We start from the raw sequence: 22,655 nt of genomic DNA on the forward strand, positions 1-22,655 counted from the left end.
ACGAAAAAGGCTTTCGGCTCGTTTGGGGAAATGGTTGGGCTAAGCTTTCATGGGTAAACAAACTGTGGATATACTTTGCATTTGATTATACATTTTCTGCGCATTTCTTTTGAAAAGCCATATGGATGCACTGATGGAACGAATGGGATACGGAACAAGAAACAGTCAAAGAACAAGGAGCGACATTTATATATTTCTTTATTAATAATACTGAATTTTAATTAGTCTCAAAATTGGGTAAAATTGGGCTTTAAAATGTAGTTTGTAATTAATAATGAGTACGATTGGTGCATAAATTTGCGTCTTTTTAGTGCAACGACAAAAAGAAGGGAGTCTTGGGAAATCACTTGGCGGCTGATGGCGCGGCTGTTTATTTTAGGCTGAGCTGTTTACTTGGCCTCGGAGGGAGGCGAAGCTGATTGCTCCTTGTGGCCATTTCCATTCTGGAAGAGATCGGACGGGCCCACGTGCTTGATGGTTATGACACGCTCCTTTGGTTCATCCTGGGACACCAGAGGCGGCACAGTTATGGTGAGGACGCCGTCCTCAGTTAAAGTGGAGGCCACTGCATCCGCGTTGTACTCCTTGGGCAGCGGATAGCGCCTCACAAAGTGGCGTGACACATGTCCGTGATCATCCTCGCGCTCCTCATGCTTGCCCTCCACCACGATGCAGTCGTTGACCAGCTTGACGGTCAGCTCACCGGGCTGGAAGAGACCCACATCCAGATTCACCTCAAAGTTGCCCTTCTTGTCCCCAGAACGAATGCCGCCCAGAGCGGCCAGCTCTCCGCTGCGCTTCTTGGCCACCAGATGATGAGCATGTGCACCCATCCGGGCAATCAGTCCCAGCGTGTGAAGATCCAGCTCGTGGTGCTGTCGAGAGTGCGCGCGGCGGTACATGCGATTGGGAAACATGTCGTGGCCATAGTACATGGAGTCTGGTGAGTCCAGGTTCAAGATAAAAGGAATATCTGTCATTTTCTCTAAGTTTTTCTAAATTTCGATTCTGTATCTGGCGGAAGTTCACTGAACCGACGACCTGTTTTTCCTGGGACTGTGGAGGGTTGGTTTACACTGCAGTTTCGCAAACAATTTTCCGTGAATTTTCCGACTCAAATGTGGAGTGTCCTGGGTTTGCGACTCCTCTTTATAAGCACCAGAGAGTGCCAGCCAGGGAAAATAAAGCTCGTTCTGCAAAGCTTTTTCTGGAGTCGCAGCAGACAGAGGAATATTCTGGTGCGGGCTTGTGGAGACGGCAGCATTCGTATTGGAACTTCTCCATGATATTTGATGGAGTCTCTGTATATAGCCAGCAATGTCTGGACGACAGATCCATATCGAATTTGAAATTGGTCGTTTGTATGTGTGTAACTCGAACACCGCGACCACAAGACTATGGCAATTAGAGGCCCCACCGGCGTCAACCACAACGGCACACAAACAACACACTGATAAGCCAGACGTAAGCAAACAAATCACGTTTTAGACTGAAAATGTATCTTTCAGTGCCGGCGAGAAAGTCAGTTCCCTGTAGACTGGCATCCAAGCTGAACGCATCCGCCCACTGTGGAACATGGCCACCTATGAGCAGGTCAAGAACGTGACCAATCACCCGGAGACCTATCTGATCGATGTCCGAGAGAAGGAAGAACTGCGGCAGACGGGCAGCATTCCAGCCAGCCTCAACATACCCTGTAAGAACGTGGTCTGTAGAAAGTTTCAGTAGAAAATCTTTGAACTTTTCAGTGCCCGAGCTGGACAAAGCCTTGTGTCTGGATAGTAAGGAGTTCAACACCAGCTACGGACGAGACAAGCCTGCCAAGGATTCCAAGATCATATTCTCCTGCCGCTCTGGAAAACGGGTGCTGGAGGCTGAGAAAATTGCCAAGGCCCAGGGTTATTCAAAGTAATTAGACAGGACGCCGTCACTCATTTGCTTTAATACATAAATTGAATTCTCTTGCAGTGTGGTGATTTACCGGGGCTCCTGGCTGGAGTGGGCCGAAAAGGAGGGTATCTAAATCCATTAGTTAGATTTCAAATGAATGTACACAACGTAGATACATAATATAATCAAAATAAGAAAGTCGAAATAAATTGGAGCTTTTTCTACCACCACCAAGCTTAGCAAATACATACAAGCACAGCAGCACACACACATATATACACTGTGGCCAGCAACGATAGTTGTCCCGCTTCCACTAACACTCGCTTCATTTGCTCTCTCTGCCGAAAGCACTGACCTGCCTCAAGAAGCAACCAAAACTGAGAGAGCGTGAGATAAATGCTAATAAACCGTAAACTGATTATGGAGTACATACAAACCTTCTAGAGAATCTCCCTGTTGCTAGAAGCCACTCACCACACCACCCCATTCAAAATTGCATCAGACGTAGGAAGCAGCGCCGCAAAGAAAGTTCCGGATGATTCTAGACACTGGCGGCGGCACATATAAATAGCCGACACAGAGGGCCGGCTCGCAATTCAACAAAATCAAGTCAACAGAAAGCACCTCGTATACAGAGAGAGACAAATTTCAACAGATAAAGTGAAACTTACATCAGAATGAGATCCCTACCGATGTTCCTACGCATGGCCGAGGAGATGGCCAGGATGCCACGCGTGTCGCCATTCCAGGCTTTCTTTCACGAGCCGCCCGTGTGGAGCGTGGCTTTGCCTCGCAACTGGCAGCAGATCGCCCGCTGGCAGGAGCGCGAGTTTGCCCCTCCAGCCACTGTCACCAAGGAGGGCTACCAGCTGACTCTGGACGTGAAGGACTACAACGAGCTGAAGGTCAAGGTGCTGGATGAGAGTGTTGTCCTGGTCGAGGGCAAGGCTGAGCAGCAGGAGGAGGGCGACGCCGGAGGCTACAGCTCGCGGCATTTCATGCGACGTTTTGTTCTGCCGCAGGGATACGAGGCCGACAAGGTCACCTCCAGCCTGAGCAGCGATGGTGTCCTAACCATCAATGTTCCCAATCCTCCAGCTGTCCAGGAGGCACTCAAAGAGCGTGTGGTCCCCATTGAACAAACTGGAGCTCCGGCCAAGAAAAATGCTGGCCAGGTGGAGGAGGGAAGCACTGAAACCAGTAAGCAGTAGGGTGGAGAAAATGCTCTATGCAAGGAGATGAATTTTGACTGAAGTGAATGAAAAGCTAGTGAAACCTTTTAACCTTTAACCTATTCCATAAGTTAGCCCCACGAGTACTCCAGCTTAGTTTAACTACGGAAATATATTACGATGAACCAAGGAACTGTCGATTTGTTTCATTATAGGGGCGGGTACATGTATTCGCCGTAGATCAAGCAAAACACTTTCTTTTATACCGCCCCCAGTCCGGGCCCTTTCCCCGTCACGTTCATAGGTGACGTAGACGCCACTTGACGCGAATCCAATTGGCCACGCTCGTGTGTGTCTTGTCGGCCTTCTCGCGGCGCTCGCTGCACTTGGCCGAGGTGCATCGGCTGGGATGAGTCATCCCCATCCGCATCCGACATTGGGCGAGGCCAACCCGGTCATCTATAAAAGAACTAACGACGGCCAATACGAATTTTATAAGAATTGTGAACGCGAAAGCGAACGAATCGTTACCAAATCTCGCAAAGAAATGACTCTGGTGCCGACCACATACCGTGATTTGTCGCGTGAACTGGACAGACCCCGTCCGCTGTACCAGGCTCCTTACGACTTCCAGATGTACCCGTATCTCTGGGACGATCCGAGAGTCTGGTGGCCCGCTCACCACAGTAGCAGAAGCGACCTGCTGACGCCCATGGACGAGCTGGTGACCCGCCGTGTGAGGAACCAGCTGATACAATCCAATCCCTACGACTGGGCCTATCCCATGCGGTGGGACAACTACTACTCAGGCGAGCGGGTGCATGTGGACGAGAAGGGGTTCCGCGTGGATATCGATGTGCGGCAGTTCCATCCGCACGAGATCGTGGTCAAGACCAACGACGACTATGTCATCGTCCATGGCAACCATAACAGAAGGAGCGAAGGCTCCAACGGCCTGGTGGAGCGGCACTTTGTGCGGAAATATCTCCTGCCACGCGGCTACAACGCCAACGAGGTGATCTCGGACATATCCACGGATGGAATCCTCACCATCAAGGCACCGCCTCCGCCTCCCTCCAAGTACTACAGCCCGACCGAGCGCATGATCCGTGTCCACGAGACGGGCAAGCTGGCCGTGCCCTGGAAGTAGATGGCACCAAATTAGATTTCCTCTATCCAATTCTAAACCTATCCCAGTCGAGGCAAGGGACAGACATACCATCAAAAAACGCGCCAAACTCAAGGTGAACTATTTTTGGAATAGCAGGCAGAGGCAAGTGCAGCCGAATTTTCAATTGGATTCAAATACATAAATACAACTTGTACTCGTGGGTAATATAAAATGCGCAATAAATACGATATATGTATATCACAGCCAATCAAGAGGATATTTTTGTTGGGTTTACGGTAACTTTACATCGTTGAACACATTAAATTTATTTTTCACACCAGGTGATTGATATTTAATAAATTATTTCTCAAGTCTTTAGCTCGTTACAAATGCATTTTGAATAAATAGGTTACAGATATGTGGGGGAATGATAGGTTGATTGACGAATGCAGGAACTTCATAGCATGGATGCCTTTTCTATTTGGAATTGCTGGTAGCAGAGCCGTTCTCCTTGCCTTTATCGTCGACGGCATTCTGTTTGACATTCAGATGGGCTGGTCCCACCTGATGGATCTGGATGAGTCGCTCCTTGGACTTGTCTGCGATGGGTATCGGCTTGGGAATGCTCACAGTGAGCACGCCGTCGGAGGACAGCTGGGAAACGACCTTCTCCGGCTCGTAGCCCTGCGGCACCTGGTAACGGCGCACAAAGTGACGCATAATGTGGCCGTGATCATCCTGCCGCTCCTCATGCTTGCCCTCGACCACGATGGACTTGTCCACAACCTTCACGCTGAGCTCGCTCGGCTTGAAATGGGCCACATCCATGCACACCTGGAATCCCTCCTTGCCCACATGAGTCTCGGGCCAGTGGATGTCGTTGTTCTTGGCCATCTGGCGACGAGTGGCCAGCACTTGGCCCGCCGGTGAGGACACACACATCGGCGAGGCGCACGGGCAGCCGTTTATGGTATGGCGCTGGGGCGCGATGAGGCGTGCATGCGGATGCATGCCCAGGCCAAACTCGTACATGGGGCTGCGGGGCTCCTGCAGCTCATCAACCAGGGAAAGCAGTGTAGAAAGCGCCATTTTGTGGTATAAAATTAACTGAATCGACTTTTAGGTTATGTTGAAACTTTAAAGAAAAAATCTCTTGCAATGTTACTCGGTGGAAGCCAACGGTTGTTTTGTCTGCTTTGATCTGTCGACGAAGCTTTTATAGCCATGCCCTCCATCTCGCGCTTCTTCTAGAAGCGTCTGGCAATTGCTGGGAGTGTGTGTGTGAGTCAGAAATGGATAGAGAGCAAAAGCGAGGAGAGCAAATAAGCTTGTTGGATGTGAATGTGTGTGTGTGAGAGAGCAAACATTTTTCCCCCGTTGTTCGTGTGCGAGAGAGAAAGAGTTACCGGCAAACAAAATGCAACGCAACACAACGCCGCTCACTGTGAATTCTCTTCTTTTGTTTTTATTGTAAGTACATTAGTGGTTTTTTTTCTTTAAGTTTTACTGGAATACTTGTAGTTGTTGTCACATATTTGTTAGGAAATCATACTGCTATCTCGCTCGCATAGTAATTGAGTCGACATCATCTCCCTCTTTCCCTTCCACTCTCTCTGTCTGTTTATAGCGAATTGCCAAAAGAGAACACAGGAAACATTTACGAATAAAACTCACGCATACACGCAGAGAAAAATAATATGTTTCTCTTTCTCTTTTCTTTTTCTTTCAGTCTTCACTTTGCGGCCACCTCTTCGGCTTTTGCCGCAGCTGCTCCATTCTCCCCCCCGGCAGAGGCACCATTCTCTCCACCTACTGCGGCTGCCCCGTTCTCCCCAACCTCTGCAGCGGGCTGATTTTTGGCCAGAAGTATGGCAGCATCGACGGCAGCCAGCTCCTCAGCCCCCTTGCTAGACTTCGCGGCCTTCTCGGGCTCCTTCTCATGCTGCTTCTCTTCCCCCACCGATTTGGCCGTGGCCATGGGTATGTCTTCATCTTCGCCGACAACGGGCGCCACATCAGTATCGGTATTGCCGTTGCCGCTGCTTCCATTGTTAGAGCTCACGGCTACGTCGTTGGCATTGGGCTCGGTCTTGGACTCCTCCTCGGAGCTGCTCACCACAGCTGCAGTCGGATTGGGAGTAGAGTCTTCCTTGGGAGTGGAAGCCTCTGCATTAGTTGCCACCTCCATGGGCTCGGACTCTAGCTTCACGCCATTATTGGCACTGGAATTGGAAGTTGTAGTGGAAGTGCAAGTGGTGGAAGTAGTTTCCACTGCTTTTGCTGCAGCCTCAGCTGGAACTGCAATGTCGGCATCGACGTCAACGGCAGCAGCGACAACAGCAGCAGCTACAGCCTCTGCCTGGCCATTACCGTTGCTCTCCGGGGTGGCTGCTGCTCCTGCTGTTGGTGTTGGGGCGGCGACACTCCTCGGTTCTGCCTCAGTCTGTGCGTGTGCCTCTGTCGGAACCGGTTTTGGCGTCTGCGCATCCTTCGGCTGCAACTGCGACTGCAAAAGCTGTTGGATGTCAACGATGCGCTCAAGCCGCTCCACACCCGCCTTGTTGGCGGGTGGAGGGGGCGGTGGCGCCTTGACGGTGAGAATGCCGTCTGAAGAGAGCGTCGAGTGGACCTCGGCCGGGTCGAAGCCCTTGGGCAACATGTATTTCCGGATGAAGTGGCGCGAGATGACCCCGTGACCGTCCTCCTTCTCGTCGTGCTGGCCCTCGACCACGATGCAATTGTCGATAGTGCGCACCGTGAGCTCCCGGGCGGAGAACTGCTTCACGTTCATGCTCACCTGGAAGCCGTTGCGGTTCACCACGGAATAGGCCGACTTGCTGGACGTGGCCGGAGAGGTCGCGGTGGTGCCTCCAGCTCCTGTAGCCGCACCTGATCCACTACCCTTCTCCCCCAACTCCTTTTCCAACTCCAGCAGCGACTTATTGCAGCAGACAGTCTTTGCACCCGCCACCCGGTTGTAGGGATGATGGCGATGCTGCGTTGCTGGTGACGCCGCATGTTGCCCCTTGATGGGCACCCACAGCACCGAAGAGGATGTCGTGGGGCTGGATCCCAGGCCCAGGCGTAGGGCGGGGCGGCTCAGCTGTGGGGCGTAGGGGTGGGAGTGCGTCTGCGTCTGTGCCTGGACTTGGTGCTCCAGTGGATACATACCGAAGCCTAGGTCATCGATGTCCATGGCCAGGCTGCGATTAAAGTCGTGCAGCTCCTCGGCCAGATCAAGTATGAACGGTATTAGCGACATTTTCCGCAACGAAACCGATTCCGTATCTGGGATTTAATCTGTTCTGCTCTGGCAGTTAGGTTTTGATTTGGATTTGGACTTTAAGTTGGAATCGGGCCTGACTGGGAGCTGCACTCGCGCGATCCGTTCTCGCCTCTAACTGGATTACGTTTGAGGGCTTATGGCTGAATGCCGGCGCTTTTAAGCGGCTGTGCAGCGCTGAATGGAAAACAGTCAAGTCTGGAAGGAAAGGTCTGGCCTGGAAGTCCACCGCCGCCGCTGTGGTCGTCTCTGTCTATCTATCTGTGACCCATGCAAAAAGATAGAAACCCTCCCAAGAGGGGGACAAACTGGGATTGCCCTTCCCCTCTTTATGTGCAGTGCTCAGTTTTCAGGGCGGAACTGAACATTAGTCGTCGTCGTCCCACCAGATAGAAATTCGATGCCCGAATGCCTCTTTCAGATATTTTTCCGCAGACTAAAGAGAACAAAGAAAGTATTCCAGCCGAAAAAAACCAGCCTTGGACCGGCAGAAGCAGGGTAAACCGGCTCTCCATTGAGACAGGGGGACGGTCTCTTTACCCCAGGAGATATCATCTCTATATGTAATGCAAATATCCACATGCATATGTGTGTGCATAAGTAGACACACATACTCATGTACATATGTAGTGCTGCAGCTGAATTCCATTTCCGATGCCGGGCGAACGAACAGCTGAGAGGGTTCACAAAAAAAAGTCTCGTGCCGGGCTGGGAAGCCGGCGAATGGAGCAACTACAACAACAGCTGGTTTTCGCTCTGCTGGAAGGCAGTCGAGTGTCTGTGTGTGGATTGTGTGTGGTGCGGTGGGGTAGGGCAGGGTGGCGGAGTGGGGCGGCGTCGCGTAATCATGCGCACTCACGACGTCTGGAGTGGAGTATATACGTACGATTACATAGGAGTTTGCAACTGTGTGTGCCTCTTATGCATCATCTCCACATAAATATGTACAAACATATGTAAGCCTGTGGGTGTGGGTAACCGGTTGCACACACACATACACACTCACACTCTGCCCAGACAAGAGCCAGACAGACTCCACAGTACAGAGTCGAGTCTTGAATGGCTGGCAACAATTAAATGCGAGCACATCCAGGAGCCGAGGGGAGTTCACGTTGTGTGTATCCGTAGAATAGCAATAAGAGATTGCTATATATCCATATATACATATGTACAAATGAACATATGTACATACATATATATGTATTTATTTACTTGCCCCATATGTACTGCAGGGAAACAGTGTATCCGAGAACAAACAAAGTTACCTTCAGGAATAGACATTTTCCTTTTACTGTACTGTCTCAGCGAAAAGAACAATGTCACTGATGATATAATATCGGAGGAAAGAGTTGTACATATGTATTTGGATTGGACTGTACGTTGCTTCTTGTGGCACGATGTACATATGTATGTATGTAAACTATGCAATTAGGAATTAAAATTTTTACAAATTCTCAAATATTCGCTGTGTTAAATTAATAGTCCTTACCAGAAACTTCTGGAATTTTCGATTTCTACAAGTTTTTACAATTATAAACCAAGAATAAATAAACGATGCAAATAATAACATGAATGTAAATATGTACATATGTATGTATGCATCTGTGCAAATTTCTGCATCCAAGTGTATTTCATATACATACATATGTACATACATACATATGTACATACATAAATATGTATATTTTTACGTTTTTTCTTATCTTCCACTCTATCCCAATGTTCTACAACTCTCTCTTGGCATATGCATGTATGTATGTAATAGATACCCATCGAGAAATTTCTGGATATTTCCTTTGACATGGTTCAGGGTTTTACGGTCAAAATCAAAGTAATAGTCTGCCAAAATTAATTTATCTTTTCTTAGTCATTAACTAAAGTTAATTGCTGAAGCGCTGGGACATAAAAAATGTATTAAATTGCACCGAAAGCTTCCAGAATAATCCAGAACCTTTATCCTTCGCGGCCTTTGCCCTTACATCCTATATGCGTTGTACATAATATTTAGCTGGGCCTCTGATGATGGGACTTATCATTCCATTCCACTTGGCCCATGATGCCACACTCATCGTCCCTTATCATTTTCCCTGCGACACTCTCGCTTTCATGGGGCAGATAATGGGTAATTTTTGCGATTTCGAGAACATTTTGTGCTGCCAGAGCGAGATAGAAGCTTCGTGCAGTTTCTAGACGTTGACAGGTCGCACACAGACACAACACACACGCACACTGCGGCCGCTGTGGAGCTGCCACCACCCAGCTGTGCTGTGCTGTCGTGAGAGTATAAATAGCCGGCGCTTTCGTTCGACCGGCATCAGTTGAATTCAAACCGTCTAACCGTTAAAACGTTAGCCAGAAAAAAAAGTCTTATCTAAACACTACTACCGAAAAGAACCGTTAATAAGGAACAATGGCAAGCCTACCGATACTATTGAGCCTCGCCGACGACCTGGGCCGCATGTCCATGGTGCCCTTCTACGAGCCCTACTACTGCCAGCGTCGCCGCGGCAATCCCTACCTGTCGCTGGCCGGACCTATGGAGCAACAGCTGCGCCAACTGGAGAAACAATTGGGTGCAGGAGTTTCCTCGGGAGTTGTGCCGAAAGTGGGCAAGGACGGGTTCCAGGTGTCCATGGACGTGGCCCACTTCAAGCCCAGTGAGCTGAGTGTCAAGGTGCAGGATAGCTCTGTCTTGGTGGAGGGCAAGCATGAGGAACGCGAGGACGATCACGGCTACATCACACGCCACTTCATCCGGCGCTATGCTCTGCCCGAAGGATACGATGCAGAGAAGGTGGCCTCCACCCTATCATCGGACGGCGTTCTAACCGTGAGCATTCCCAAACCACCGGCTATTGAAGACAAGGGAGCCGAGCGGGTTGTGCAGATCCAGCAGGTGGGTCCCGCCCACCTCAACATCAAGCAGAACGAGCAGCTGGAGCAGGACAACGGCACCGAAAAATAAGTGGAGCAGCTCCCACCATTTTAGATTTAATCTCATATTCAAAGACCATAATCTGTTTTATATGCTGTAGCTATCCCTGGACACTCGCACTAGTTATAAGGAGTGTCCTGCAGTAACCTGCATTTAAAAAAAAATACTGTAATTTGCGTTGGTTTCCTAAGACTACCAAATATATAAATAAACACCTAAAATAAACATTCATCATTTTTTATTTCTGGGTTGAATGAGTAGTAGGGCCCATATCATCGGATGTGGGTGTGCACTACATCCGATTTCATGTTCCAATATTTTGGACGAGACTGTGCATTTCTTGCTTTCGTCGTCCCTCTCTAAACCACACAATCAGCTGATGCTACCGCCGCTGCCTTTATGCATGTAAATGACTTAAAGATGTTGAAAAACACATTTCCCAATATAAAGCCCTTTTCTCTGAATGTCTCTATACATATTTATGTATGCATAAGTATGTACATATGTATATATATACTTACTCAGTCTTTTGCCTTCCAATGTACATCAGCTGCTGTTACTTTCGATGTGTGAATATGGAGTGGGTGTGTGTGTGTGTGTATGTGGGTTATTCAAGTTGAAATGCATCCATACATCCATTGCAGCTGCCACTGCAACTGACTGCACATATTTTTTAAATTCTGCTTCACTTCGCTCAGCAGCAGCAGCCGTAGCTGCAAACATGTTTGCACGAACAAAAAAAGAATCCCACCGATGCGAGAACACGGATGTATGTACATACATACATAAGTACATATGTACAAAAAAGACTGCGCCGGTTCAATGAACCTTCCAGAAAATATCACTGCACTGGGCTGCACCGCACACAGCAGCACAAACGTGCCATAAACATTTAAACAATTGAATTTGCAACAACTCCGATAAGAAAAGAAAATGCTTTAAATAAACGTGTTTGCGTTTCCTCACATACTTGTGTATAGAAACTCTCAGAAATTTCAAGAACTTTCTCACGCACACACAGACAACTGCCGGCATTGTGGTGGTGCCGGCTGTGCCAGAAAGAGCGCGAAGCGTCGAGAGAGTGCGAGAGAGAACAAGAAAACAGCTTGTTGCTTGCACGAGTGTGCGTGAGCAGAGCGTCGGTATAAAAGGCCGACGTAAAGGGCGACCGTTAACAGTTGCATTCGAGAAGTTCATGTTAAAAGCCTCAACGTGAGAGTTTGTTTTAGCCCAGACAAAGAGTTTTTTTTTTTAAAAGAAATATAAATAAAATGTCGCTTGTTCCGCTACTGAGCCTGGCCCGCGAGCTCGAACATGACTACCGCGGCGCCTACAACGAGTGGGATCACTTTCTGGAGGATGACTTTGGATTCGGGGTCCATGCCCACGATCTGTTCCAGCGTCCACGTCTGGTGCTGCCTCACCACGGCTCCTCCTTAGGGCGCCGCCGCTTCCTACCGTACGAGCGCAGTCACCACCATTCACATCCCCATCAGTTAGTGCCACGTCGTCAGTCTGGCGGAGGCCAGAACTCGCTGCTGCCTGCCATTGGCAAAGATGGCTTCCAGGTCTGCATGGACGTGTCGCAGTTCAAGCCCAACGAGCTGACCGTGAAAGTGGTAGACAAGACGGTCGTGGTCGAGGGAAAGCATGAGGAGCGCGAGGACGGACACGGCATGATTCAGCGCCACTTTGTGCGCAAGTACACTCTGCCAAAGGACTTTGATCCCAACGAGGTCGTTTCTACTGTCTCCTCGGACGGCGTGCTCACCCTGAAGGCGCCCCCGCCGCCCAGCAAGGAGCAACCCAAGCCAGAGCGCATCGTTCAGATCCAGCAAACCGGTCCTGCGCACTTGAGCGTCAAGGCTCCTGAGGGGGCTGCAGCTGCAGTCGCCGCCGATGGCAAGACCGAAAATGGCGCTGGCGAAAAGATGGAGACGGGAAAGTAGACAGGGCGTATAAAAAGCACCGGGGGAGAGGTTTCGCTGGCGAAAGCGGAGTGTTGTAGAGCTGCTCGGAGAGTGCAAGACTAAAAGGATGCCGTTAGACCTTCTCAAACAGAACAGACACAAACATCATATTACACGCCCAAACACACAAATACACATAAAAGGCACACTTGTCATCACATTTTAGTGTTAAGCGATTTTAAAATCCCATTAAGTAATAAACGCTTTGTATTAGTCGCTATAATTAGGCTACGAATATACATATGTATCTATGATTAATGGAGAGTACGATTCTCGCTTTGATATTATACCTTTTTTTGTAACAGAACAGCAGCAACACTCGAAGAGAATTTTGCATTTTTTTTTGTGAGTAATCAAATAAAATATAAAGAGAATACTTTCCAGTTGTCTAGTGTATTATTTATTTCCACCTCCTTCGCTCTCCTTGTCTGGAGCACCAACACCAAAACACAATTCTCCATTTGAATAATGTAATCATTTGCACATATTTATTTAAATATTTAGTACATAATAAAAAATTTAGTTGTCCCTTTTTGTTTGTAGGTTTCTATGCTCGTCGCAACTCGTAGCGATCATAAGTATATACTGTAATGTCTCTATATTTTTAAAACGGCTTTCATTCATACCTTTCAGCGGGAGTGTTTAGCGGGGGAGAGAGGAGACTAAGTGCAGTAGACAGGCTCTCTGGCTCACATGGCTTTGCATGTTAAACCGCGAAAAAGCTTTTAGTGGTTGTCATGTTGCTGTTGTTTTTTTATTGTTAAGTAAAAATGTTGATACTTCTGCAGTTTGTTGTAGTTCTTGTTGTCAATATGTATGCTTGCATTTATGTGTGTATGTATGTACGGATGTACGTTGCATTTATGTATGTATATTCAATGACGCTTAATCACAGATCAATTTTTAAAATTTCATTTGACTTAGAAGTTAAGAAACAAAGTACACAATTTACATCATCAGACCATGACGATCCTTCGATCTTCCTTCCTTTTCTCCATCTTTCCATCTCGTACTAAATATAACTTTCGTTTGTTGGTTTTTGTGGATCTTTTTTTTTGGCTTTGGACAGCGGGCTGTGGAACTCAAGTGAAATGTCTGGCGTACATGTGTGGGATGTTGGATGTGCTTTTGGGGTTTGTGGATCACGAGTGCAGAGACATATTAGCGACTAAAACTAGTTATATTCCACACATTCTTATTCTGTCCAAATGAAGAACACTTTCCACACCGGCTCTTATCGTATCGTACAGTATTTATCTTCCTTTAAGTGGTTTTCTTTGCAGTCTCAAATTGTTTATGGGGTTTGCTATAGAATGTAAAACCAAAAGAATAACTAAGTGGATCCTCCGCTTGGCAAAATTCGTTAAAGCAGGGCGTGTGCGGTATAAAAAGAAACATGTCCATCTTTAGCTGTGGATATCTTGTATAGTGGATCGTTGGTCGGCTTCGACCAGCGATGAATACTTGAGAACAAAGGGGCTCCGGCAAGGGAAGGGTATAGAGGGTATATAGAGAGCTCTTAGAGGGGGGGCTTCAATCACTTTTTGATGAGACTCTCGCAGCTGCTGCTGAGATTTGGCAACGACTTGAAGAAGAGGCGCGAACGATCCATTTGGGCATCGGCGGCACTGTGTCCCTTGCATCTGCCGTCCGGTCCAGCGCAGGAACCGTTCACACCTCTGTCGAAGGAGCGGTGCATGACAAGAGTGGGCTGCGGATGCTGGCTAGCGTAGGCGGCTGGCGGCGACAGTGGCGACGTGGGCAGGTCAATGTCCAGAACGGTGTCTGCTGCACTAGCCTTTAGCTTGGGGTCAGAGTAGCGGCGCAGCTCCTCCTTACCATCGCCCTTGCCCAGACAGTCGGCGGCACAGCAGCCGATGGGGTGGTCCGAGCCCAGTATGCTCGAGTGGCGGTAGTCTATCTTTGGCGGCGTGCTGTAGTCGTACGGCTGCACAGCGTTGTCCAGGCCCACGCTCGGGTCGTTCAGCATATCACGGTTCTCCAGAAAGATGGACGAGTTAGAGTAGCGCTTTGTCTGGTGCGGCTTGTATACGAATCCTCCCAGCCCGTTGGCCACGGCATGCGACACCCCCGAGCTGATCGAGGGCGCCTTCTGTTCCCCGCTGCCTGCAAACAGAGATCAATATACATTATTAAGAGTTTTTGATAGAAAAGAGGACGATCCACTCACCACTGAAGCTGCTGAGCTGGAGGGCGTGCTCGCGGCCCGTGTCTGTAGATATTCCGCTGGCACTGAGATCCTGCCGCGAGCCGACACACAAATCAGTGGCCGAGCCGCGACTCGAGCCCTCCGAGTGCTCCAGCACGTTGTGTATAGAGTCGTGAAACGGCGTCATGCTGCCCGATCCTTGGGGACAGGGCCGAAACGAGGAGATCTGTGACACCACATCGTCCAGCGCCCAGTCACGGTCGTAGTTATGCTGCGACTGCGAGCACTCAATGTTGGCGGCCACCGCCACCTGACCCAGTGGCTGGCCCGGTAGTAGCTGGCGCTGTCCCAGCGGGTCCTCGGTTTGAGTGCAAGCACTGCTGCTGCTGTGCGGCACCTCTAGCTCTGCGGCCAACTGCAGCATGTGTTGTGGCGAGGCATTCAGCAGCCGCTGTTGCAACTGCTTCTGTTGCTGGCTGAGACCGCCCGCACCAGCACCGCTCTCCAATGCCGCACAGTTTGAATCGTGCGGGGCGTGGGCTACAGCCAAGCCAGAGGCATTGATCTCCACCGCTCCACTGGATGTCCCAACATGTGAAAGGGGCTCACTGAAATGCTGATGATGACGGGCGGCCACTGGTGAAGGCGGTGCCAATGGATGGATCTTCTCCGGCGCATTCTGAATCAGCAGGATTCTGTAGAAGCATAGAAAAGAAGTTGCGTTAGTGGACATTTAGACAGGGATCCGTGATGCTGACCTGTTGCGTGCCTTCCAGCGATGGCAGAGATGCAGATAGGCCTTGCACTGGATGTACATGAAGACGATGCCCCCGGTGAGTCCCACGGTGACTACGGCCAGCTTTGTCCAGAAGGGCCAATCTACAACGAGCACAGAGAGAGAACGGGTAATTATAAGCTACATAAAAGCAGTTTTCAGTAATGACAGTCCAGCGATCGGTTCACGGGAGAGCTAAACAATTACACAATTACAGATATTCTGTGCACTTATTTGACCCGCGTGAACCTGACGCTGGAGCTCCGGCAAAGAATTGCGAATCGAGTCGTACCAATAAGACCACGTTGCACATCGTCTGCAGCCCTCTCGATGAGCACACACAGCGACCAGATGACGCACAGGGCGGCCGCGCAATGGAACAGCACCGAGCAGCAGAGGCGACGCCGCTCAATACCGGAGATGTCAAGGCTGCGCCACTGCAATGGAGACGAGCCCAACCGCAATGGGGAGACGCAGGCACACAGAAATCAACATTCACATATCATATCCGAGAGTCCAAGTCCAATCGATGCAGCCGAAGCCAGAACAATGCCAAAACGAAATGAAATAAATTAGATGCGGATTCAAATGGAAACTGGAACCGGGCACTTACCTCGTTGAAGGGTTTGATCTTGGTGTGCATGATGAAGGGGAACTTGCAGAGCTCGCAGGAGTTCGTCTCGGAGGCGGTAAGCCATTGCTGCAGGCATGCCTGGTGCACATACTTGAGGCTGCCGGAGCAATAGCAGGGCGTCAGCAAGGGGTTCAAAGGATCACTCTCGCAGTGACAGATGCGGCAGATGTCACCGCTGTTTTGCGAGGCCTGGCTGCTGCCAGAACCGAATCTGAAATATAAATTAGAATATAATTACTAATTTGCTTGTAATGTTATGAAATGTATGAAGTGAATTCCACATTTGGAACCCTCTTTCCACCCAATACCAGAAGGGGTGCTCTCCAACAGAAATCTCCTCTCTTTATCTGCCTTGATTGGCAGCACAAAAAGGCAAACTTTGGAGTGGGTGCATGAGTCAAGGAGGCCTTTGTGTCCGTTGCCCTTTCAGCGTTGTATTGGAATTGAAAATGAGTGATGGCTCAGCTTCTGTTACACTCATATATTAACCTCATTATGCCAATTACATTGCAAAGCGAATGGACAGTGCGTTTCAGCAGTATTTAAGTCATAATTCAAGGCAAAATATATGCCTCAAATATTCAAACTAAATGAATTCTGCAGAAATACATTGAGTTGTGGAATTTTGAGATTAGTTAAGTCATCAAAAAGATATTAATAATCATGTTTCTATCTGTTGTCGTCGAATTCAGTCACTGCTCGAATAAGACATTCACGTTTTCCAGAGGTTGAGTCAGCCATTAGCAAAATTCAATTATGAAAACTCATTAAATTGAGTAAAGGAATATAAACTATGGAATAAATTAACTAATCGAATGGCGACCATTAACGAATAAATGCAGTTTTTTCCATTAACGTAATCATTAAATATACAACACTGATGACAAATTAAATGGCGATTATTTAATGAACAAATAAATTCCGCAGAATTAACACAAGTCTGGGGTGAAGCTGTTCTTATGGCTGTGAAACCCACTGTACAACTCACAACACCCTGGAAGAATATGCGCATAAAAAATCATTACGCCTGATAAGCCAAACCAAATTCATTCGCATTTTTTGCCTTCATTTTTAAAGCATAAATTATTATAAATGATGGGGAGTCCTGATATGTCTGAATAATGTTGGAAGAAATATGACTGAAAGCTTTTTGTGGCTTCGAATGAATCAGATTTGGCAGCTGCCAACTCTTTCCTTTTTCCAGCCAAAGAACATGCATAGAAGTCACGTTCAGTTAGCCATTAGTTCTGTATGTCGAATTTCAGTCGAAATATAGAGATTCCATAAAGAGAAATCTGTTTACATATCCATATACATTCACGTACAAAGACTAAATCGAAGCAAGTGAGCGAAAGTTCAACGAACCATTAGGATGACTTCCTACTAAAAATGCAAATACAATGTACAGATTGAAGATAATACTTAGCAACGAAAAACTTCTAGACTCTAGAGCCTAGACTCTAGAGTGATGCTTAAGTTGCATTGTTGTATACTAGTTTTTTGGCATTGATTTATTTGAAATAAATGATCTTGCAAACGGAAATACTTTGAAATACGTTTTTTTGCCTATTTATTGCTTTTGCATTTCAAGAAGATATATTTCTGTTCAAAACTCTCTTCTAAAAAATGCTACCAGAAGTCCGTGTACATTCAATCACATGCATACATAATACATATGTACAATATGTAAACCAAAATGTAATCAAATGCATATTTATAAAGCATTACTTGAACTTTGCGATGGGGCTTTGATTCGATGGCTGCCTGATTAGCATGTGTGTGGGAATGAACCTCAGATGAGTGCCCCATGCCTCCATCGTCTTCCCCTTTTGCCTTTCGTCAGTGAGCATTCACTCTTGCAAGTTCCTCGTTGAGGTTTCCCTTTGGTTGCGTGGCAAGTTCTCCACTGGACAAAGGCAATTAGCCTTTGTTGGCCGCCCTATCATTATGGCTGAAACAAACGCCCGCCCACCACCACCACCTACAGCACCACCTGTGAACTGTGAACCAGTCTACCTGTGTGTGTGTACGGAACTGTAGTATCTAATCTAAGTAAGGGCCAGTGGCTGGTAGAGAACTTTTACTTTCTAGCTTTTATCTACTTCCATCTCCCATGACTTCCACTCTCTCTTTGTGTATGTGGTGGCACTTGTGTCTGCTTATATTTTAGAGTTCAGCCCGCAAGTGCGTGATTGAGTCGAAGGACAGACAGGACAAATGGACAAATGGTAAGAGCCAAAGCCCAGGCAAAGGCAAAAGCAAAGGCTCCTACTAAACACATTTGTTGTGGCTGTCAGCAGCGACATGGTCATGGACATGGACATGAAAGTAGAGTTGGATGTGCGGACATGTCTCCCTCTGTCTAATGCTCGTGTTTCGAGTCAATATACTGTCCTTGGATCGATGAATAGCATTTGTGGCCTATACCGCAAAGGAGCTTCCAAGCTTAAGTTCATAAAGTACACAAATAAAGTACATATACACTCGAAGAAACCTCAGTACTTTTATGGCAAATGAAGATATGAAATCTAGGCATTTTGTTGGGCAGCTTTCGAAAAAATTGCATCATTTATTTGTCCATACGGTGGCTTATAGAAGTGACATCATTGTGTCTTCAATTTGTCCTTTTTAAACTAGCAATTTCCCTCAGTGTAGGTCGTACATATGTCTGCCGCCTCTTAGATAGTTATCCCTTTTAGGGCCCTTCTTTCTGCTTCGATGGATGCCAGCCAGCCAAAGACGCCACAATAACATTTCAATGCGTTTTCATTAGGCTTTTGGGTGGCTCCAGACGGTCGCTGGCAGCTGTTTCTTCTTCTCACCTCTTGGTCCATGAGCACTTAGTAGCATATATTGTTCCTCGAAAAGTGGAAAAGGCCCTTAACTCAATTCAAAAAACTCCACAAATTTTCAACGCAATTAGATTGGAAAGGCCGATTCAAATGCATGAATATAAATAAACTTTCATACATATGAACACGTTCGATCACTCGGCATTATACAGAACGTGAGAGAACAGTCGTATTTCCCAGAAAAATTTATCATGGATCGCGGGTCATTACTTTTCAAGCAATTTCGCTCTACTCGCCCCCTTGGGCACTTCATATAACACTTAGCTTTTTATATTATACTTTATCAAAGGGCATCTATAAGTACGGACAAAACAAACATTTGCAATGCTATCGCATTACGCCACGAGAGGAGACAGGCAAGGCAGGTGGGGGAGCTAGGGTTTCAACAAAAGTCGAAAAAATAATACAACACGAAACGGTTTTGCCTCTACGGGTCTTGGGTTTCCGTTGCGAAATGCAGTTAAGCACTTTTCTTTCTGTTGATTTGGTTTCCCATTTGCCCCACAGTCGCTTTTCGCATTTCCAAGGAAATCAGTCCTCTATTTAAAGCACATAATCTATTCTTTAATTCTGGGAACACACTATCAGAAACAAATACATTTCACATATCAATAAAAATAGGAAAACAACCCATGTAAGAAATGTAAGAAATTATAGATTAGATCTCTCAAATGACAGATTTAACTCTACCAAAAGGTAGCGCTTATGATCCTTCTATTCTATCAATCATACGTGGTTGTTGGTTAATCAACAGACGGAGAATCGAGCCTAGTAAACGCACAACATTGTGTATATTTGTGCTATCTCCCACTGTTATCGCTGGATAAAAACAGCAAATAATCAGCAGAGTTGTTCGGATTATTGATACGTTTTGTATTTACGAAATGCTTCAGGTACGATGACGATGATGTTGAGCAAACCAAACGGTGGGTATAACCATTCCATCATTGTATCTACCTTATCGGCACTTTCTCTTCGTTAGTTGTTCTATAATCTCTGCTTCTCCATCAAGCTGTCTAATTTCGGGCAGAGATTAACTTAGTACTCAAATTTAATTGCAACTAAATTAGCGCATTTTGTTTTCAGTTTCATTCCAGTTACGCCCCTGCCCAGACCGACCAGATCCGACCAATAATCGTGCTATAAAGACTGTTTGGGGTGAGGAGTCTGTCCCAGAGTCGGATCCAACTGTCTTTGTGATTTGTTTTGGTTTTTTCCAGCGCTTTGATATTTTGCGCATTATTTTTTGTGTGCTGTGCCTGTGTTTCGGAAACTTATTTTTAAGTTCCAACTGGTTTAAGTTCGAGGTAATGCCGGGCAATTAATGCAAAAGTTATAAAGAGAGCGGGTGAGCGAGAGGGAGAGAGCGTGATGGGGGCGCCAAGTATAATGTGCGCACATGGAGTTTCCTTTGTTTGGCCAACCTATTTGACTGTACAGTGGAACTTCCCTAACGAAGACACTGTCACACTGTTTCTGGTGCTTTTATTGTAGCAACTTTACCATAAAAATCTATATGAAAATGATAATTGTTATCCATTGTTTCCATTTTTGTGATAACAAATAAGTATCGTAAATGGTCATGCTGCTATAGAGAACTTTATAGTTTATAGTGCCCTATGTTCCAGCGTACCACTGTACCTGCACCCTCTCTCTCTCTCTCTCTCTCTCTCTCTCTCTGTCTGTGTCATACAACAATAGTTTGCGGGAGCCTTATCAGCTGTATGCCCCCCGCTGCGCACCGCACCGCTCCACTCTACTTTACATTTTCATTATACTCTGTAAATATTTGGACGTAATTGCCCAAGCCAAAGCTCTGGCCGTGCAACATGTTCGCACATATGTACATACTCATATATATGCATAATGTATACATAGGTATATGCATTTAACTGCCACAACAGTTGCCAATATTTATTCAACAGAAACAAGAGCGCGAGAGCGAGAGCGAGAAACAGACACATTTCCACAGCTCAACGACAGATTAGATTTGTGATGTGTGGCTGTGCAGTGCCGTGCCTGGGTGATAAGCACCGTTTGCACAGAGAGAGTGTTGACGGGTTCGTGTCCGCCTAGATTAAAACGTCACAGCTCCCACAGCGGCTATCTGAGTGCAATAATTATGACTGGCAAATATACGAGTACGCGTCTACCCAGTTCTATTCGCTTCCGAGGCTCGCAAACATTTGCTAAGGCATGCAAATCCGAGCGAAAGTGTTGACCCGCAGAGGCATGAATAAGCTTTATATAAATCGCAAATAATTAGCAATTAGTCAACCAGATAGCAAGCGGCATGCGCCAGGTTCCCAGCCCCTTGACACTTAAACAACTTAATAAATCCAAGTACTTTGCATTTCAATTGGAGCCGATCTGTGGGGAGATCGGAGCCCGATTGCTTAATCTCTCGCTCCCACAACGAATATTATTAAGTGTTCACTTAATGGTTGTCATTAGAAGGCGATAAATGTTAGTTTATAAACCGCAATTAAATGGATTTATACATTTTATTTGAAATGGAGCAAATGGAAACGACTACATCCGCTTATGAATAATCTTTTTTTGGGAAAATCATAAAGGGGTCTCATTCTTATCTACTATATGTCATAACTATAATGTTTTGATTGTCACAGCTGGATGAGTGCTTTAATTTATTAAGAAATTTATATTTGGGGGAATAATCCAGAGTCAAAAAAGACCTGACTCCATTGCTTTCAATAGAATCCGAAATGAAACTCAATTATCAGCGAAATCAGTTGAGAAAACACAATTATTTCGACTCCCCGAACGATTCGTGGTCGTCTCTCTCTCCCAGCTATAAATAAACAATGGACAATGACGATGGCTGATGGCTGATGGCCGCGGTCCGAACCGATCCAATCCGAGTGCCAAGAAGAGAATAACCCATCACCCACAAGACCCATTCAATTGCGTGCATGCACTTATTTCCGTTTTCAGTTGTACTTGAATGTGGGCCCCAGAATAATTTATAGGGTTATTTTGCTGGCTGCTAGTCGTAATGAATATGTTTTGTCGCTGCACGCCAAACTATGCGACACTTTGGCCATGTCAAGGGCACGACTCGGGCAGGGATTGAAAAAAGATTGGATGGTGGGCAAGACACTCACCTGACATTGGCATAGTGCTGGCCGGAGTTCCAATCCACATGCTCGATGTCTGAAGACGTTTTGGCGTTCTCGCAAGGCATTGCTCGTCCGGTCCTAGGATAATGGATGGGGGACGCGTACTCCTCTCTTTAGATGTCGGAGATCGCTGCAGGGTATCGCATAGTCGTGCAGACTTAGGGCTGTTTCTCTTTGGGGCTGCGACCCCTAGGGTTCAGTTCTCTCGTCTTTGTCTTTGATGCGCGCTGGCTGGCTGGGCCTTTGTTTATTTTCAATGATAAACAGATGCTGTCGTCCTCTGGCTGCTGCTGCTGTTGCTGCTTTATTTATAGCAAACGCAGCTTGATATTTTCCCAATTTCACTGGCTCTCTGGGTTGGTTTATTTCGATTTTTGCCAAACGGACACAATATACAGCACTTTTATGTTCTTTTGAGGCTCAACGCAACGCTCTTTGGCTCTGGGCACCGTGTTTGTGTTGGTGCGTCTATTATTATATACTTTTGCTGCTGCACAAAGAATGGTTTATTTTCTTCGCTGGTATTGATATTTTCCCCTTTGTTGGGGCTGTGTCACAATGCTTACAGACCCATTATCTGATTGCTTTCACAAATTGTATATATTTTTCTCACTGTCAACTACGAATTAAACACAAAGGGCATCCTGATTTAACTAGGATTTGGATTTTGGAATTATCTAAATTCAGTGTTGTTTACGTCCGCGGCGAATTGAGTATGCAGTG

The 22,655-nt window shown here is 46.8% G+C and overlaps 9 protein-coding genes across 9 annotated transcripts; 5 read left to right on the top strand and 4 right to left on the bottom strand.

Moving 5' to 3' along the window:
• Positions 1-375: 375 nt before the first annotated feature.
• On the bottom strand, positions 376-13,439 carry LOC117579270 (heat shock protein 67B3). Its single transcript, XM_034265066.1, has 2 exons — positions 13,429-13,439; positions 376-1,076 (listed from the first exon to the last, which is right to left on the bottom strand). Exon 2 carries the CDS (start codon positions 978-980, stop codon positions 390-392), a length of 591 nt encoding a protein of 196 aa, XP_034120957.1. The 5' UTR covers positions 981-1,076; positions 13,429-13,439; the 3' UTR covers positions 376-389.
• Positions 1,364-2,095, top strand: LOC117579276 (rhodanese domain-containing protein CG4456). Its single transcript, XM_034265072.1, has 3 exons — positions 1,364-1,696; positions 1,749-1,908; positions 1,969-2,095. The coding sequence occupies exons 1-3, from the start codon at positions 1,576-1,578 to the stop codon at positions 2,021-2,023; spliced, it is 336 nt and encodes a 111-aa protein (XP_034120963.1). The 5' UTR covers positions 1,364-1,575; the 3' UTR covers positions 2,024-2,095.
• Positions 2,367-3,255, top strand: LOC117579273 (heat shock protein 22). The gene has a single exon (XM_034265068.1). The coding sequence runs from the start codon at positions 2,568-2,570 to the stop codon at positions 3,099-3,101; it is 534 nt and encodes a 177-aa protein (XP_034120959.1). The 5' UTR covers positions 2,367-2,567; the 3' UTR covers positions 3,102-3,255.
• On the top strand, positions 3,551-4,441 carry LOC117579267 (heat shock protein 22). The gene has a single exon (XM_034265063.1). It carries the CDS (start codon positions 3,610-3,612, stop codon positions 4,210-4,212), a length of 603 nt encoding a protein of 200 aa, XP_034120954.1. The 5' UTR covers positions 3,551-3,609; the 3' UTR covers positions 4,213-4,441.
• On the bottom strand, positions 4,498-5,369 carry LOC117579269 (heat shock protein 26). The gene has a single exon (XM_034265065.1). It carries the CDS (start codon positions 5,260-5,262, stop codon positions 4,651-4,653), a length of 612 nt encoding a protein of 203 aa, XP_034120956.1. The 5' UTR covers positions 5,263-5,369; the 3' UTR covers positions 4,498-4,650.
• LOC117579262 (heat shock protein 67B1) lies at positions 5,623-7,578 on the bottom strand. Its single transcript, XM_034265055.1, has one exon. It carries the CDS (start codon positions 7,433-7,435, stop codon positions 5,906-5,908), a length of 1,530 nt encoding a protein of 509 aa, XP_034120946.1. The 5' UTR covers positions 7,436-7,578; the 3' UTR covers positions 5,623-5,905.
• Positions 9,766-10,618, top strand: LOC117579272 (heat shock protein 23). The gene has a single exon (XM_034265067.1). It carries the CDS (start codon positions 9,867-9,869, stop codon positions 10,419-10,421), a length of 555 nt encoding a protein of 184 aa, XP_034120958.1. The 5' UTR covers positions 9,766-9,866; the 3' UTR covers positions 10,422-10,618.
• LOC117579268 (heat shock protein 27) lies at positions 11,570-12,648 on the top strand. Its single transcript, XM_034265064.1, has one exon. The coding sequence runs from the start codon at positions 11,663-11,665 to the stop codon at positions 12,338-12,340; it is 678 nt and encodes a 225-aa protein (XP_034120955.1). The 5' UTR covers positions 11,570-11,662; the 3' UTR covers positions 12,341-12,648.
• LOC117579261 lies at positions 13,220-22,651 on the bottom strand. Its single transcript, XM_034265054.1, has 6 exons — positions 21,918-22,651; positions 15,920-16,151; positions 15,599-15,743; positions 15,290-15,410; positions 14,553-15,226; positions 13,220-14,488 (listed from the first exon to the last, which is right to left on the bottom strand). Exons 1-6 carry the CDS (start codon positions 21,995-21,997, stop codon positions 13,899-13,901), a joined length of 1,842 nt encoding a protein of 613 aa, XP_034120945.1. The 5' UTR covers positions 21,998-22,651; the 3' UTR covers positions 13,220-13,898.
• Between the last annotated feature and the right edge of the window lie 4 nt (positions 22,652-22,655).

Source organism: Drosophila guanche, unplaced genomic scaffold (assembly GCF_900245975.1).
Source record: "Drosophila guanche unplaced genomic scaffold, DGUA_6, whole genome shotgun sequence".
In the NCBI taxonomy this organism is placed as follows: Eukaryota; Metazoa; Arthropoda; class Insecta; order Diptera; family Drosophilidae; genus Drosophila; species Drosophila guanche.